This window comes from Rattus norvegicus, chromosome 14, assembly GCF_021556685.1.
Source record: "Rattus norvegicus strain SHRSP/BbbUtx chromosome 14, alternate assembly SHRSP_T2T, whole genome shotgun sequence".
Classification (NCBI taxonomy): domain Eukaryota; kingdom Metazoa; phylum Chordata; class Mammalia; order Rodentia; family Muridae; genus Rattus; species Rattus norvegicus.
In genome coordinates this window covers 33,973,244-33,989,991 of record NC_141547.1, presented here as the reverse complement: position 1 = coordinate 33,989,991, position 16,748 = coordinate 33,973,244, and the positions used below count along the sequence as shown (strand labels likewise).

At 40.5% G+C, this 16,748-nt stretch overlaps 1 protein-coding gene across 23 annotated transcripts in view; it reads left to right on the top strand.

The window, feature by feature from the left end:
- The window catches only part of Fip1l1 (factor interacting with PAPOLA and CPSF1), a 60,489-nt gene that overhangs the window by 38,584 nt on the left and 5,157 nt on the right, over nt 1-16,748 (top strand). For 4 of the 23 annotated variants that reach the window (NM_001437215.1, NM_001437212.1, NM_001437213.1 and 1 more), the window contains 4 exon segments: nt 7,760-7,786; nt 9,670-9,724; nt 10,762-10,817; nt 14,726-14,945. In NM_001437215.1, the coding sequence (NP_001424144.1) occupies nt 7,760-7,786; nt 9,670-9,724; nt 10,762-10,817; nt 14,726-14,945 (358 nt within the window). 23 annotated transcript variants of the gene reach the window in all.

Here is a 16,748-nt window from a genome sequence, read left to right as displayed (position 1 = left end):
TGTAGGATCACAGGCACCTTGGGAAGGAAGCTGTGTGGGTACCGTTTCTTTTAAGTATCACCTGTTGGAAGATGCTATGTATTTCTTAAACATTTTTTAGAAGCACTGTCTTTAGAAATTTTAAAACATAAAGGGGGAAAACCTTTTTGAGACTTTCTTGAAATATATTAAGAGTATAAACTTTTCTTAAAATTAATTTTCTCAAAATATAATGAAATATAAACTAATGATATGTCCATATATTTTGAATGTTAATAGTTTTTCTGCTTAAGAAAATAGACTGCATATCTAGATTTGCTTCGAACAGACCTAACTTACACCTTTTATCACAGCATAACTATACTTTTAGCTATTCTTTGCTTTGGAAGTAAATATTTGTGGTCATCTCTGTGTGGAATTTCATAGATAGGACTCACCGTGTAAGTGAGTATTCTTAAATAGTTCTGGATAGACTCAACTGTTCAGCAGTGAGAATACTGGCTGCTCTTGCAGAAGACCTGATTTCGGTTCCCAGCTCCCATGTGGTGGGTCACAACCATCTGTGACTCCAGTTCCAAGGTATCTGGTGCTCTCATCTGACCCCCAGTGGCAGTGGGTATGCATGTGGTATGCACACATATATTTAGATAGAACACCCTTACACATAAATAAATCTGAAAATTTTTTTCAAAAAATATAAGCTGACAGAAACAGTTCTCTCCCAAGACATGGTCAAATAGTTGGCAGGAGGTATACTGTTCCTCTTTTCCTCAAACATCCATCAGAAGACATGGGTGAACCTCCTCAGGAACAGAGGGGTCCGAATCCTTCATCCTAGAATGGAGTAGAGGAGGCTACTTCAGACAAAGATGGCAGAGACTCCTGGGAATGCTAACTAACGGATTTAATTCAACCACATTAGTAGTAACTTGAAAACAAATAGTGATAGTCATGGCTTCTGTAACGATGTTCACTGTCTCATGAGTCAAAATGCTGTTCTGTTCAGTTGCTCCAGGGACACGTTAGTATGATTCCATGCCTTCCCTGTAAGAGCAGACCCACTAACCAGTGTCTAACATGTCACCTGCTTCCTCCTTAAGACACTGTTGAGTTCAGTCTGCCTGTGAACTCATGTCGTGTTAGAACGACACTTGAAGTGGATACTATACTGTGAGGTTTCAGTATTTAACCAGTTAACTGGAAAATAGCGGAACTGCATGGTGCTAGACACCTTTCTGGTCTGTTTTCTTTGTCAGGCAGGTTGAAGTGGGTCTGTACCTGCTGAGGGGGCTGAGCCACAGGACTGTGTGCATGCATAACAGCACCTCAGCAGACTCCCTCCCACTGTGAGGCGCAGAGGTCAGGGAGCTGATCAGAGCAGAGTTGGATGCTCTGTAATCCATTCAACTAAGGTATCACTTACTGGGTTGCATCATCTTATGCCTAACTGACAGGTTTGAAGTAATTGAAAATTAGAATAAGATACTGTAAAATTACAAGAATTGGTATTGTTGACTAGTATTTTTGTATGTCAGTTATTGTTGTCATTATTCTAACCAGTTGTGACTCATTTATCTAGTAGCACTGCTATACCTAAAACCTTCCCATCTCCCCGTCTCTACCTTTTCAAGAGTCACTGCATCTATCCCCAGCTGTTGGCCAGCTATGTTCTGCTTTCCTTCTCTGAGTTTGCCTTTTCTAGGTAGTGTATAGAGGTAATCTTATAACACATCCAGCAGTGGTTAGCACAGTTCTTCTAAAACAGAAGAATTTGATAGTGGGAGCTAATTTTAAGGAAAGCTCATGATTTACACTTTTAAATGTTAATTTGCTTTAATGTTGTATTTTGCTTTATGTATATTTCATAGATATTAAAAGCTTAAGATGGGTTTTTAATGTCCTTTTTTATATGGATGCTCAAATCATAATGTCTGTGTGTATACTTGCCTGCTTGTAATCTATGAAAGGTTAACTTCAGGTCTCTTTCTGTTGTCCTCTGCCTTATCCGTTGAGACAGTGTCTCGCCTCTCACTGAGTGAACCTGGAGCTTGAGCGCTCTGCTAGGCTGGCTAAGCCGGTGAGCCTCTGGGATCTGCCTCAATGGTCTCCTTCCACCCTAACTACAAATGCAACTTTTATTCTCCGCTTTTATATGGCTATAATCTCAGCTCTCATGCTTGCACAGCAAGCGCTTTAACTACTAGCCCTGCCTATAACAAAGAGTTTGGAGGGATAATGAGTTGAGTGTTGGCCTCAGACTCCTTGCAGTCCTCAGCCTCCCCAGGTATTTAGATTTTAGGTGTGAGTTCCACAACTGGTTGGTTGGTTGGTTGGGGTTTTTTTGTTTGTTTGTTTTTTAAGACAGGGCATGAGTAGCAAAGGGTGACTTTAAACTTCTGGTCCTCTTGTTTCCACCTTCAGAGTGCTGAGATTTCAAATATATTGTATCTTACTCCCAGTTTCTGGGTTCTGGTCACCAAATCCAAGCTTTATGCAGGTACTGTGTCACGTGAGCTCTGTCCTCAGCCTGGATTGTTACGTTCAGTGTAGTTGGCACGGCAGTTTGTAGAGTTTAAGGCACGGTTTTAATATCTGCCTTTCTTTTATTCTGTTCTTCCAGTAACAGCATGAGTGTAGAAGAGCTGATAATAAGTTTTCTCTAAAGTACTGACATTTGTGGGGCGGTAGTGGTTTAATCCCTGCACTTAGGAGGCAGAGGCAGGCAGATCTCTGAGTTCAAGACCAGTCTTATTTACAGAGAGAGTTCCAGGACGTCCAGGGCTATATGGAGAAACCCTGTTGCAAAAACCCAAAAATAAATAAAACAGTGGTCTTTTATCAATTTGAGTTGGAGATAGAATTTTATTTTCTGCAGGAATTAAATTTTCTAAGTTTAATGATTGAATGATCCTGAAAAATACAAAGCCTTGTGTTTTTTAACAGTGTTTTAGATAAGATATGCTAGAAACTTCCTCATTTAAATCTTGTCGTCATAGCATTTTAACACATTCATTTTCCCATGACTTACTTACGCAGTTTAGATGGTTTACTCATGAGAAACAGTTCCTAGCTCACTAGCTTCTGCAGTAGTTAGTGTATATGTGTGCTCATATTCTAATTTGTAAGCATTTCCGTTAAATTATATTCAAAACAGTATGTACATTTGACTTACTGTCTTTATCCAAGCCTCTAACTTTGGCTTCAAGTAGAAGCATGGGACTTAAGTCAGGACTTTCTAGCCTGACTTACATTAGAGCATTGCTGGGATTTGGAATTAGTGAGATACAGGAAGCAGAACTCACATAGTGCTGCCAGTTTTTTATCTTTGTTTTGGACTTTTAAAAGATAAAAGATAGGTATGTATTATGTGTTCTTTACTATGTTACAAATTATCCTAGAATCTTCTATCTTAAAATGGCATATTGTTTTTGTCTCGGTTAGGAATCTAACAGTGGCTTAGTCAAGTTCTTTACTTGAAGCTTTCTCTCAGACTTTGAAGTCATTTCTAAGGGCTTCACTGAGTAGGTGTTAGTCTCTAACCTCACTCGCTTTGAATAAGATGTATTTGTTTTATGTATATGAGGATTTTACATGCATATATGCCATATGCATACCTGGTACCTGCCAAGATCAGACTAGCGTGTCGATGCCCTGGAAGGGTATTAGAGATGGTTGTGAATCCCCATGTGGGCACTGGGAGTCAAGAGCTGGGGGTCTAAACTGCTGCGTCCTCTCCAGCTCGCCCTCCAGCTCGCCCTTCTTTGTTCAGTTGTGGGCCAGAGGGGCTTGAGTTACTGGCTGTGGTGCTCAACCTCTGAGGTGGCAATAGAAAGAGTGCCAGCACACATCTCTGCCTTTGTAGCCCAGCTATGGCTATGGCCTTGTTGTTTTTTGTTTTTTTTGTTTTTTGTTGTTTTTGTTTCTTTGTTTTTTTGCTGGTTTTATGTTGTGCCTATGTAATGATGACCCTCTCACTTAGAAGAGGATTCAAATGCCAGAAGTGTGTGAAGGCGTTTGTACCAGGAGGAAGGAACTGTAGGACCGTGCCAAAAGCTGCCTAGCATGTTTCTACAAATCGCCAGTGGAAATGAATTTACCTTACAGATAATTGTTGTTCAAGCTTTTTTTTTTTTTTTTTTTGTTTTTGTTTTAATGTGTATCTTCAGAGTATTTTGTGGGAATTCCTGGCACACATCATTTTGTCGTTTTTAATATTTAGCAGGAGTATTTAGCCTCTCTATTTACCTCTATTCTCCTGGTTGAATTTTAGGTCCCTCCCTGACCTTCTTTTACATTTAGGAATAGTCACGACATATTGGAAAAGCTACTAAATATTCTTTCTGTGTATCTCTCTATCGCATAAACCCCATCCCCCACCCCCACCATTTCTGCTGAGTGCCTAACCATAGTATAAGTTGTCATTATACTTTGCTGTCGTGTGTCAATACCTTTGTTTCATAACAATTTGAAGTTGATTTTAGTTTTCAACTGTATAACTGAGTCTCTCAGAAGTTAAGATTAGTAGAAGTGGGGGTGATAATCCAGTGTCTGGTCCCAGCATAACAATCTCATCTAAGGATTTCTTGGGAATGCAGTTTTGGGTTTTTTTTGTTTTTGTTTTTTGTCTTAGACATCTTGAATGAGAAAGTCTAGAACGTCCCAGCAGTCACAAACTGTAGGTGATTCTGATCAAGAAGTGCACGAAAGTGGATAGATAATCACTTTGCTGAAGGTTTTAATATGCTACTGTTAGAGAAGACTTTCAGGCAAATAATCATTTTTTTCAGATAATTAATAAAGGCTAGAGTGTCATGGGCTTTTAATCTCAGCCATTGGAAGTCAAATACAGGTAGGTAACTATGAGTTGGAGGCCAGTCTGTTTCCCTAGAGAGTTTCAGGCTAGCCAGGGCTACATTGTCTCAAAGCAAAATGAGACAGACACATGAAAATATGTATACATACATACATACATACATACATACATACATACATACATACATAAAACAGAAGAAGCAAAGTACTTTTTCTATGTTTTTTTTGTTTGTTTCTTTTTTATGGTATTTTATTTCTCATTTACAACTTCCACATAATAGAAAAAGACTTTTTGATAAGATATTGTTATCTTTGCTGAAAACAATCATATAATCATTTTAAACAACACAAATGTGTACATACATGGCTGAGGCAGCCTATAAACACCTCTGTGGGTTTTAAAAGGAAGAAACATTTGTATGTTTAAGTCTACTAGAATTGTCCAGGGAAGAAAAAGGGACTTTTGGAATGAATTTTCTGCTACTTATCTTATTTTGGTTTTGTTTTTTAAAAAGTTAAATACTAGAGATCTTTAAGTTAAAATGTAGGTTTCCATTGTATTGTTTATTAAACTTCCTTAATTATTGTTTGGAAATGTTTCTGGGTTGTCAAGGAACTGGCTGTACCTTTCATCAGCTTTCTAGTCCTTTCCCACAAAGAGCTGTTTACACTTAAGTGAAATCTTAGATAAATAAAGGTCTCCCTTGGAAGAGCCCTTTCTAGCATGCAAGCTTTCTATTGTAGAAGCACCAGTTGGAAAGACAACTGGATATAACATGTTTTTTTTTGCCTCTGTTCTTAGTTCCAGGTGATTTTTAAAGATTTGTTCTAGGATATTCCTATAGTAAGATTACAAATTCCAATGCTTTGATAGAGCGCTATGACCAAAATCAACACGAGGAGGATAGTGTTTATTTGGCTTACACTTCTGCGACACAGTCCATCACCAAAGGAAGTCAGGACAGGAACTCAAGGCAGGAGCTGAAGCAGAAGACTTCACTGGCTTGTCCCTCCTGGTTTGCTCAGCCTTCTTTTTGACACAGCTCAGGACCCTCTTCAGGGTTGCCCCTCCCTCTCCCACCATGAGCTGGGTCACTTGCCAATCTTAGTGAGGCACTTTCTCAGTTGAGGCTGTCTTCTCAAATGATACCAGCTTGCGTCGATTTGACATAAAACTAACCAACACGGTAATTTTAACTGCATTTGGAGAAAAATTGATTTGATCATGTGCCTTCTGTGTTTGTTTTCACAGTTTAAATACTTTGAGAACTAAGTTTTGAAGATCCTTGATTTGTAATTGTGTCTCCCCACCCTTTCTTTTGCACAACTTCTCATTTTAGTAGGTTTAGCTAAAGTAGTGCTGCTTGCTCCTCCTAAACATGGTTGGGGACGTTACTTGAGTAAAAGTAGCACAGACAGAACTCATCTAGCCCTGGTCTACATACTAGAAACAGCACATACTTTCATGCATTGAAGGTGAAAACAAACTCAGATAGTAAGGTTCAGTAGAGTCATTTGTACTGTTGTAAAGAATATATATATATTATTTACTCTTCTCCCCTTCCCTCATTTAACTTCACTTGGTTTTCTGTTAGATCCTTAACATCAGTGACATGAGAAGCATCAAGATAAGACCTTGGGGTAGATGAAAATGTGTCTGCTGGGGGTTAGCTTTGTGGGTTGTGATTGCTGTGGCTGCCTTCCACACCTTCTCACCCTGCAGGTCCCATAACCCTCTATTTCACGGTGATTGATCAGATACTTGAGTCTGGGGTGCAAGGCCCTGTGTTGTCTAAGCTCTTACTCATGAAAGCCTCACGCCAATATAACATGTCTGCCAGTGCGGTTAAAATACGCCAGCAGCAGCCTTCTCTGGTCAAGAAAACCTTTGAAAGTGCTTCTGTTCACTTACATGCAGCTAGTAAATGAGTTTGATTGCCCTTTGCTTTGAGCTAATTTTGAGGCTGATAGGATTTAATAAACTGAACAATGTAATTTATTTATAATATAGAACTTTTAATGAAAAAGTTTCAAAATTTTCTTGTTTTATTATTTGAGATCATTTTTTCAACTAAAAATAGTTCTGGTTTGCATGTTATACAGTACTTTCATGTATTTCTTAAATTTTGGATTTAATTTTATATGCCTAGGGGGACATTTGGCCAGTGCAAATTTAGAATGTTCATGTATAGTTTATTTCTTAAAGGTTATAATGTTTATACATAATAGAGAGATACTCAAATTTTATTTTGCTAACACCTCTAAAAGGCAGTCATCTATGCTTACGTTAGTGTGTGTGTGTTTGTGTATGTGTCTGTCTGTCCATATTTATACATAATGGAGAGATTCTCAAATTTTATTTTGTTAACACCTCTAAAAGGCAGTCATTTATGCCTACGTTAGTGTGTGTGTTTGTGTGTGTATGTATCTGTCTGTCTGTCCATATAAGTTTCCTATACCCTTTCTACTTCCACAAGCAAAGAAAGTGTGGACTGTTGGCTCTTGGTAACAGTAAGACAGCTTTCACACCTGAGTGGCCCACACTGGCCTTTTCAGAAATGGATGATAGCCTGAATCTTTCCTTCCCTGCAGGATTCCCACCAAAGCGTTGAACTGACAAAACCAGATTCTTGTGACCAAATTTAGTGAGCTTTTCACCGTTACGGAGTTTGATACTGTGTATCACAAAGTGTGCTTTTTTAAAGTGATGTGCTTCTAACTGCCTTTGTGATTCCTACTAGCGGGACAGTCACAGTCGTGTCAGGGAGTTGTCAGACTGGCTTTTCCTCAGGGGAGTTGGATGCTGATTGAATTGTTGGCTCACAAGAAAACAGAGCGCTTCTCTTGAGTGCTAAGCCAGGACCCTGAGTCAGGGGGTTTATGTCAAAGTTTGTTTTGGTGATGGCATAAAAACATAACAGGTTCTGAAATCCAGTTACTATATTAAATTTCATCACTTGTTTTTTAGGTATTCCAATAACTGTACCACCTCCAGGTAAAACTTTTTTCATGTTTTCTCCATCGTTGTTAATGAACATGAAATCTCAAGCTTGTAGTTCCAGGAGGGCCGGTGTTGATATGGTTAGAATGTAATGGCTCACCAGGATTTCAAGGTCCTATTTTCAGCTCTGCCTTCGCTTCATTCCAGCATTAAGACAATTTAGTCTTCTTAAACTTGTCTTACCCATTTCTACAGAAACAGAAATTCTCACCTTAACAATTTGTGAGGAAAACAGTAGAAGGTGCAAAGTAAAATCACTGTTTGAAAAGCTTTTTAGAGATGCAAAGAGAAAAGAAAAATAATTTATCTTGACTTTCTCATGGTTTCTGATTGTTTACCCACTGTCATAATTCGTTGTCATGAGAAGATGTGTTCTAGACCACACAGCAATTACATGGCTTAATAACTAGCGGAGCACTTGTTCCTAGAGTGGTGATTAATTGGGCCTTGGGATGGTGTAGTCAGTAGGAGCGTTTGTGTAGTCCAGCCTTGTCCTTTCCGTTTCTGTCAGTCACTTCTTACTGTGTAATGGGGAACACAGTGGACAGATTAGTTACTGAGTTCAGTGTACAAACCAAGGAGTGAAGAAAGTCACTAGGGATTTGGCTGAGGAGAGTGGGTCTCAAGTCAGAATGTGAATTTAGGTTGCAGAGGTTAGTGTTCATGCTTAGCCAGGAATATAGTCACTGACTGTCGAGGTGGCTGAGGAAGGGCTAAGCAGAGCAAGTCTAAAGGACTGCTGTGTCTCTTTAGTCTGAAAGACAGTGTGGCTGTGAACCTGTGTCGTGCAGGATGTGGACTAGATAGAGTACTACTGTTGTAACTGCTGAACGGGGCTTGTCTTGATGTTAGCAGAAGAGTTACAGAGGCTAAACCTGGACAGAGTGACAAGCATAGTAAACTTAAAGTAATTTGAAACAAGACTAAAGATTGATTTAATGAAACTCTGAGAAGAATGAGAGACCTGGGATTCGTGTTTCCCAGAGAACACTGAGAAGGCGGCATTTAAGTCATCAGGAAAGTTGCCATTAAGTAGAAGATAGTTGGGGTACAATAATGGACGTGTCTCCATCAGGATGTGAACCTGAGGGCAGAGGATTGAAACTTGAATTTGATGCATTTGCTAGTAGTGAAGGTTGTTAAAACGTGGAAAAAAAAAATTGGTCTGTGAAGTCGTGCTTGGGCTGTGGTGCTCTGTCACAGTCTGGATGTATAGGGGAGACAACGTGCTGAGTGAGGCCCCTTAGCCGTGCTGTTCTGTGGGGTTTCACGTAGTGAGTGAGAATGCTGACTGCATAAGACAGGGTATACACTGTTTGCCTCCAGACTGATCCAAAAATCCCACTATGTGCTTGCTTTATAAAGTAGTCTGCTGGGGTGTGTTATTTAAAGAACATTTCATGGCAGACGTTCTTGTTGTGAACACATATATTTACTGGCTAGATTTTATTTACAAATTACATGCTTTAAAGATTCTATAAATCTGAAACTCAATATTTTTAAAGGACGTAAATGCTATTTTATTTGTGTTTCTTCAAAACATAATCTGATGGCAACACTGCTGCTATATATTTTATGTGGAAAAGGTAAGGCATTGAGACTTAACTTTCTTAGACACACAAAATGGGCTGTGTGTGGTGCTGAAAATAAGACCAGGTGTCCTGACAGTTGTGCTATGTGTTAGACCAGACTGTTAATTAACAACGTTATTGCTCTAAAACCCTTTGTAAGTTTCAGCTTTATTTTTCCTGTTCGTTATGATGTAGAGAAGCACGTTTGTGTCCTCAGAAAATATTAGTGATAATCAGCAACTGTATTTCACTCTTGCTATTTCGTATGCAGCCTGTTAATATCTTGTCTTTGGTTGGATGTTTCAGGTTTCCCCCCTCCACCAGGCGCTCCACCTCCATCTCTTATACCGACAATAGAAAGGTAAAGCAGGGCGCTACTCTGCGCTGTTATCATGGACAGCCCTGCAGCAGAACCCTACACATATGTCTTTGCTTGCATTCTTTAATAGATGTAGCACCTGTCCATGCATAAGTTTAATCTGTATTAATTACTTTTATGGAACTATAGCCTAATATCAAAACAGGGAAAAGAAAAATAAAAATTGTTAGAAAGTATTAATAATGAATTTTTTTTCTACTGGAAAGAAGAAAGAACAACTGTTACTGTACCTTAATAAAAAGAAAAATGGTTTTCTTCCTGCTACCCTGCTGGATCTCTGCTCCTTCTGGAACGACCTAGCTGCAGTGACTGTTTTCTTACGTCTGTACTTAAGTTTCTTAGCCTCTTGTATTGAAGAATATCCCCAGCAGTCGTATTGTGTCTAAAGCCCCTTAGAATTTCTCACCCGTGTGGCTAGCTTACTGTCTCTCTAGACTTCATCGTGAAGATTAGGACAGTGCACATCTCAGCAGGCAGAACTGGCTAGTAAACAGGAGCTGTTCCATTACTTTACTCTGACTGGAGATAGTCTAAAAAGTCATAGTCAAATTATGTAAAAGCAAAAGGAAATGGGGCTCACTTAGCATGGTGGCATCAAGCCATCCGTGTAGTTTTCAAAGTGCTGCTCCAGAAAGCAGATTGTGAGAGGGGAGGATTTGGTGTTCACTGCGTTCTTGTTGAGTGTATACTTGTTTCTCAGTCAGAGCGGCCTGTCTGGGGTACTAATTACTGATGATTTAGAGCTAACTCAGAGCCACTAATCCAGTGTTTTAGGATTAATTTTAAGCCTCAAACATCTTTTCAGTCTCAGATTTTCTCTATCTCACTGAGCAAGTGAACGTGATTGCCTGAGTTACGCTGAGCAGCAGCAGCAAGTAGCTCCTGGGTCTGAGACTTGAGGTGAAAAGTCCATGTCACCAAATTGAACCATGTAACACATTTTCAGACTTGTCTCCACTGAACTGTTCAGATTGAGTACACATTTGCGTCAGATATAAAGATGCTTCTTTCCTCCACAGTGGCCATTCCTCTGGTTACGACAGCCGTTCTGCACGGGCGTTTCCATATGGCAATGGTAAGTTACTCACCCTCCCCCCGCCCCAGACCCACTGTGAATCAGCAAAGTACAGCTCGGTAAAGAAATAGAAACATGTTTTCATGGGCTAAGTTAGCGGAGCAACTAAGAAAAGCAATTGAAAGAATTAAGTCTGTATGTCTGCTGTCTGACTGCTTTAGAAAAGATATTTTATTTATCAGTTGACGCTTTTAAAAAAGTATGTCACAACAGGTATAGCGAGTCCAGCCTCTCCTGAAGCTGGTTGGGATTTACCACAGTCTCAGTGTCCATGAGTCCTGGCATCCAGGTAGCCTTAGATTTTTTCTTTTTGTAAGCTATGCGTATGCCACCGTCATCCACCCCTACCACCCGCTGTTTTTCACTTCTAACAACTTTATGCACACCAAAAGCTTCTGATGCTCCTTTATTTATAATGCTGTACATTGTACTAACTCACAGATGTGGTGAGTTATACTGGTCATCGTTATTAAATTCATTGGTCAGTAGTGAGATAGCCAGTGACTGGAGAGAAAAAACGTTATCCTGAGGACTGAGTGAGAGGAGTCTCTCCTAACTCAGAGTAGGACAGTGGGTGACAGCATGTGTGCTGTGCAGAAGCGTGCATAAGGGGAACAGGAAGCGTGGGAACTGCAGGTGCGGTGTGGCTGGACCCGAGGGAGCTTGGGCTCACACCCGGCAGTGTAGGCTTGCTTTGGAGACAGAATGGGTTAGGTTTCCAGACTGGCACAATAAAGCAAACGTGGTGAGACACATTTTCCCAGCAGAGGAAAATAACGTTTGTCTATATTATGCTTTATAAATGTTCAGAAATGTGTTTCAAGGAGCATATGACCCTTAATTTTAACAACATTGATTTGTTGTTGTTGCTAAGAAGTGTTCTCTCTGTGAGAGTCAGCCCTCTCACAGAGTGCCACTGCTTCAGGAACTAAAGTCGTGAGCTATTCCGGCTCCACTTGAGTTCTCTTGCCATACTCCGTTCTGAGGGTTCTTTCTCCACTGAGGTCCTGGGTCTCTGCACAGGATAGTGAGCATGTCAGTGGGTGGAAGAAAAGTCTGTACAGTTGTTAGGGGTAACCCCCTCCAGAGACGCACAGCAAGAGAAAGGCCTGGGCATCAGGAGCTTGTCTCACCGTGTGCCATGGAAGAGAGAGTCTTAGAAGAGTCTGGACTAGTTAGCATCTGCAACAAAGATGGTAAATGAGAGATCCAAACCGGTGCAATGCCCAATCCTAAACGGACATCTGTATCACCCTTGGAAGGTTCACACAACATTGAAGTTGGTAGGGTGGAATGTTGTAAAATGCTGTCTGTCTTCTAAGTCTGACATGGCCTTTGCACTCACACATGTCCTTTGATAAAAGCCAGTAACTGGGGCTGGAGAGATGGCTCAGCGGTTAAGAGCACCCGACTGCTCTTCCAGAGGTCATGAGTTCAAATCCCAGCAACCACATGGTGGCTCACAAACCATCTGTAAAGAGATCCGATGCCCTCTTCTGGTGTATATGAAGACAGCTACAGTGTACTTATATATAATAAATAAATAAATAAATTAAAAAAAAAAAGCCAGTAACTGGGCCTATCAACATTCCACATGAGCCCCACCTTTCCCTAAGGGTATGTATGCAGCTGCTTACTTAGGTAGGGAGAGGCATTTCATAGCCATCAGTAAATTGTCCACTTGCCTATGTGCCTGTAAATAACACCCCATCCATGTTCCTGTAAGAAAATCTAGTTAAACTCATTGATTCTAATTGACTGGATTAATAGCTCAGGCTGTGTTCTGTGATAGAGTGTATGAGTGTATGATTGAGGGCCTGGGTTCAGTCCCCACTGCTGAAAGGATAATGAAATAAAGCCAGTAATAAAGAAAAGAGCTAGTGCTGGGTCTCCAGGCTAAAGGTCTCCTGTGGCAGTTTCCATTCTTATTAGTAAAGAGAACAAGAGATGTCTCTGAGCCTCTGTGATTTGATTTCCTGCTTGTGGGCATGTGGGAGAGGGTGAGAACTTTTCTTAGCTGTGGCTGCTCAGTGGCTCTGCCTCATCATCTTTCTTGGGGCCTGTGTTTCAGAGCAGCTTGTCCTGGTCTCTCTGCAGCACTAATCCAGAGGTGGACATTAATGCTGTCCTGTTTCCTCCACTGAAGGTAGAAGAAATATTAATGGACTTAAAGGGCATTTCTGTGGTAGAATCTATGTCCTGGTGCCATGCTTAGTCATTAAACTGAAAGTAATACATTCCCCCTACTGCTGTGGGATGAGCACCTGTCTGCTCTTGGCCAAGTGTCCCAGTGTTAGCCACCATTTTCACAATCTCCTCCATCTCCAGGGGTGTACAAACTCCCTCCCTCTTCTGTCCCCTAGGTAGCAATACAAAGTAATTGTTGAATCATGGGTTCTGTGGTTGCCTGTGCTTGGATCTTGGGGCCAGCTTATCTTAGGTAACCGTGGATGAATTAGATCTTTCCCTCATGTAAACTGGAGCTAGAGTTCAGGTTTACACAGTCCCTATAATGTGTAAGCATTCTCTACGCATCACACATTGAGTTTGTCTGCTTGGGTTTACCTTTCTTATGGCATTGTGAGTTTCTGTCACTCTGTCCCATGTTTGCTTCTGTGCAGGTGAACCAGTGGCTAGCCCGTATTGGACAGTCATTCGTGAGAGTGCTGACCCAGCCTTGTCCAATGGTTTTAAATGGCTGATTAAGAGCTTAACTTTTGCTGGGGATTTAGCTCAGTGGTAGAGCGCTTGCCTAGGAAGCGCAAGGCCCTGGGTTCGGTCCCCAGCTCCGAAAAAAAGAACCCAAAAAAAAAAAAAAAAAAAAAAGAGCTTAACTTTTTCTCAGAGTAACAGGAGTTTGTTTACTTTTAGGAAGCAGGAATCCCGCACTTCGTCTGTATAGCTCCCAACTTCCCTCCCAGAGACCAGCCTTTAATTAAACGTGAAAGTAGAAAGGGGGAGAGGAGAGGAAGGGATCGTCCTCACCCCGGCCAAGCGAAGCTTTACAACAAGGACAGCAGACAGCTTCTGTGCTTTCTGTTTACCTTCATTTTGTTTATTTAGAATTTATCATCTGTCCTCACACCCCTGAGCAACATAAAGTAATGACTTTTCTGGATATGTCTGAAGACAGCTTATGAAGTGAAACCTAGTTTAAAAATAAATTTTTCAGGAATATTAAGAGACAAGCTTTTTTTTTAAATCATTATTTTGGCTCACAGATTTAAAGGTTCACATCCATAACTTAGACAAACCCATGACTCTTAAACCTGTGTGGTGGTGGTGTGTAATGAAGCCATGCTTCATGATGGCCAGGACAGAACAATGAAAGAGGAAGAGATTTATGACCCACAGTGCTGCTGGGGAGCATGCTTCCTGACCCAAAACTTCATAATAGGTCCAGTTTATTTACAGAAATATTTAAAATTTATTTTACATTTTGAGTATGAGTGTTTTGCCTGTATGTCTGTCTGTGCATCAACCACAAGCATCTTTGGTGCCCAGAGAAAACAGAAGAGTAGTCAGAGCCCCTGGAACAGGAGTTAATGGTTGTGAGCTGCCATGTGGGTGCTGGGAATCAAACTTGGGTCCTCTGGAATGATAACCAGTGCTTGGAACCCCTTTCACCTTCATGAAGCCTTTCCTCTCAAATCCCTTCCCTTGTGTTTTTTTATCATGTACTCATGTGTTAAGAGTATGCACCATGTGCATATATGCAGTGCCCATAGATGCCAGATGTCATCTGATCTCCCTGGAACTGGAACTACAGACAGTTGTGAGCTGCCAAATGAATAGTGTCTTCTTGTTTCTGTTTTTCACATTAGAAAGTCTGTTGTTTCTTATTCTTGGCAAATAGAGTGCAATACCGAGTACCATAACCTTTGCTTTTAATGTGCTTTTCCCTCTAGTTGCCTTTCCCCACCTTACCAGTTCCGCTCCCTCATGGCCTAGCCTTGTGGATACCACTAAGCAGTGGGACTATTATGCACGGAGAGAAAAAGATCGAGATCGAGACCGAGAGAGAGACCGAGACAGAGAAAGGGAGAGAGACCGGGACAGAGAAAGGGAGCGCACCCGGGAGCGAGAGCGGGAGCGGGACCACAGCCCCACCCCAAGTGTTTTCAACAGGTTTGTTGGGTGTGCAGGGCTCTGAGCACACTTCATTTTTACTCAGTTTTATTTGATGTGAGGAGATGGATTGCAGTTCACTGGGAAAGGAATACTCAAGGTATGGCTAGAAAAGCCATTTTGAAATCATACTCACTTTGTTCTTGAGGATTCGAAGTACTGTAAGCAACAATTTTCAAACCATGTTGTTCACTTGGCCCTTAAAGAAATTTATATCCCCTCACAAATTCTGTCTTGTCATCTAAACATAATTTCTTTCTCTTTTTTTTTTTTTCTTTTCTTTTTTTTTTCCGGAGCTGGGGACCAAACCCAGGGCCTTGCGTTTGTTAGGCAAGGACTCTACCACTGAGCTAAATCCCCAACTAAACATAACTTCTTAATGATTGATTATGGTTAGGCGGCATGGAGAATTGAGTGCTGACAGTCATGCTCTCACATGCCAGTCTTGATCCTGTTTCTTAGATACAAGTTTAATTAGTTGGTAATTCATATACATTCCTAATGTATATTATTTTAAAATAAGATTGCCACCTTAAATATGTATTGAGTTAAAAACTGATTTACTGAGTGTCCCATCTATTTTTCTAATGTTTCATTCATGTGAATGACATTTTGAGTCCTGTTCTAAGCCAGAAATAATGCTATATCCTAAAATGCATAAATATTCATATTGTGTACACATTAAATTCATAGTACTGTTAAGCTGACTCAGTCAAAGAGTGTGTGACCAAGAACTGGAAAAGATGATGAAAATACCTCTTCTCCCACCCAGTTTGAGCATGACTTAACACATAGTAGGTAATTAATACAATTTTATTGATCACATAGGTAAATGGCGGTGTGGCATATACATGTAAGTGGGCCATAAAGTGCCAGCCACAGCCACCCAAGTGCACAGTTCTGCTTAAGTTCAAGGACAGGGTTGTTTTGTTTTGTTTTGTTTTCAGGAAGTTGACTAGTTTCTAATGTGCTTGAAATGTACCTTTGAAGTAACATATTGTCTATAAAATGTATGTGTCACAGTCAAGGATTTTAGTGAACACACGTACAGGGGCTACTGAGTTTCTGCTAAATTGAAAAATGTTAGTGTTTAAACCATGTTTTCATTTTCAGGTTGCTGAGTTTTAGGGCATTAAATAAATTGGAGGAAAAGCTAAAGGTCAGAAAAATGAAAGGTCAAGGAATTCTGACTAGTCCTAGGAAAACTGTACTGTGAATGCAAACGGAAAGTAAAATCTGTCTGTTTCTAAAGACTGACAAAAATAGTCTAAAAGCAAAACATATATAGTACGTGTTGCATTACAAATTGCAGGGTCACTGTTTTGAAAATTAGAGAGCAGTTTTAACATCTGTTTTTAAGGCAGTTTAATTGAGGGCCTGAAAGAAGGCTGGTTGCTATAGGATGTTAGAAAATGTGCTTTAATGAGATGCAGGCCTGGAGCAACCTTTGCACTGTGCTGTGTGTCAGAAGGGATGGGAAGCTGCTGCAGTTTCATGAAGGCCAACTCCCCAACAGTCTGTTGTTCATGTGACTGCTGACAGACAGCATTTAAGGGCCCCAAGAATTGGCTCTAGGGCAAAGGGGCTACACATGAGGAAACTGTGAGGTAACTGGCCTTGGTTACTTTATGCAAGCTTAGTTGGAGTCATCACCAGGAACACTGCATTTGCTGATGGAGGCAATTGCAATGTCCCTTTATCCCTGAGCTGGAGAGAGTTATCAGAGGCCCTTTATAGGAAATAGTCTGCTTCTGAGAATGTAAGCACTAAATTCCTTGAAAAATTCCATTTTTTTTTAATCAA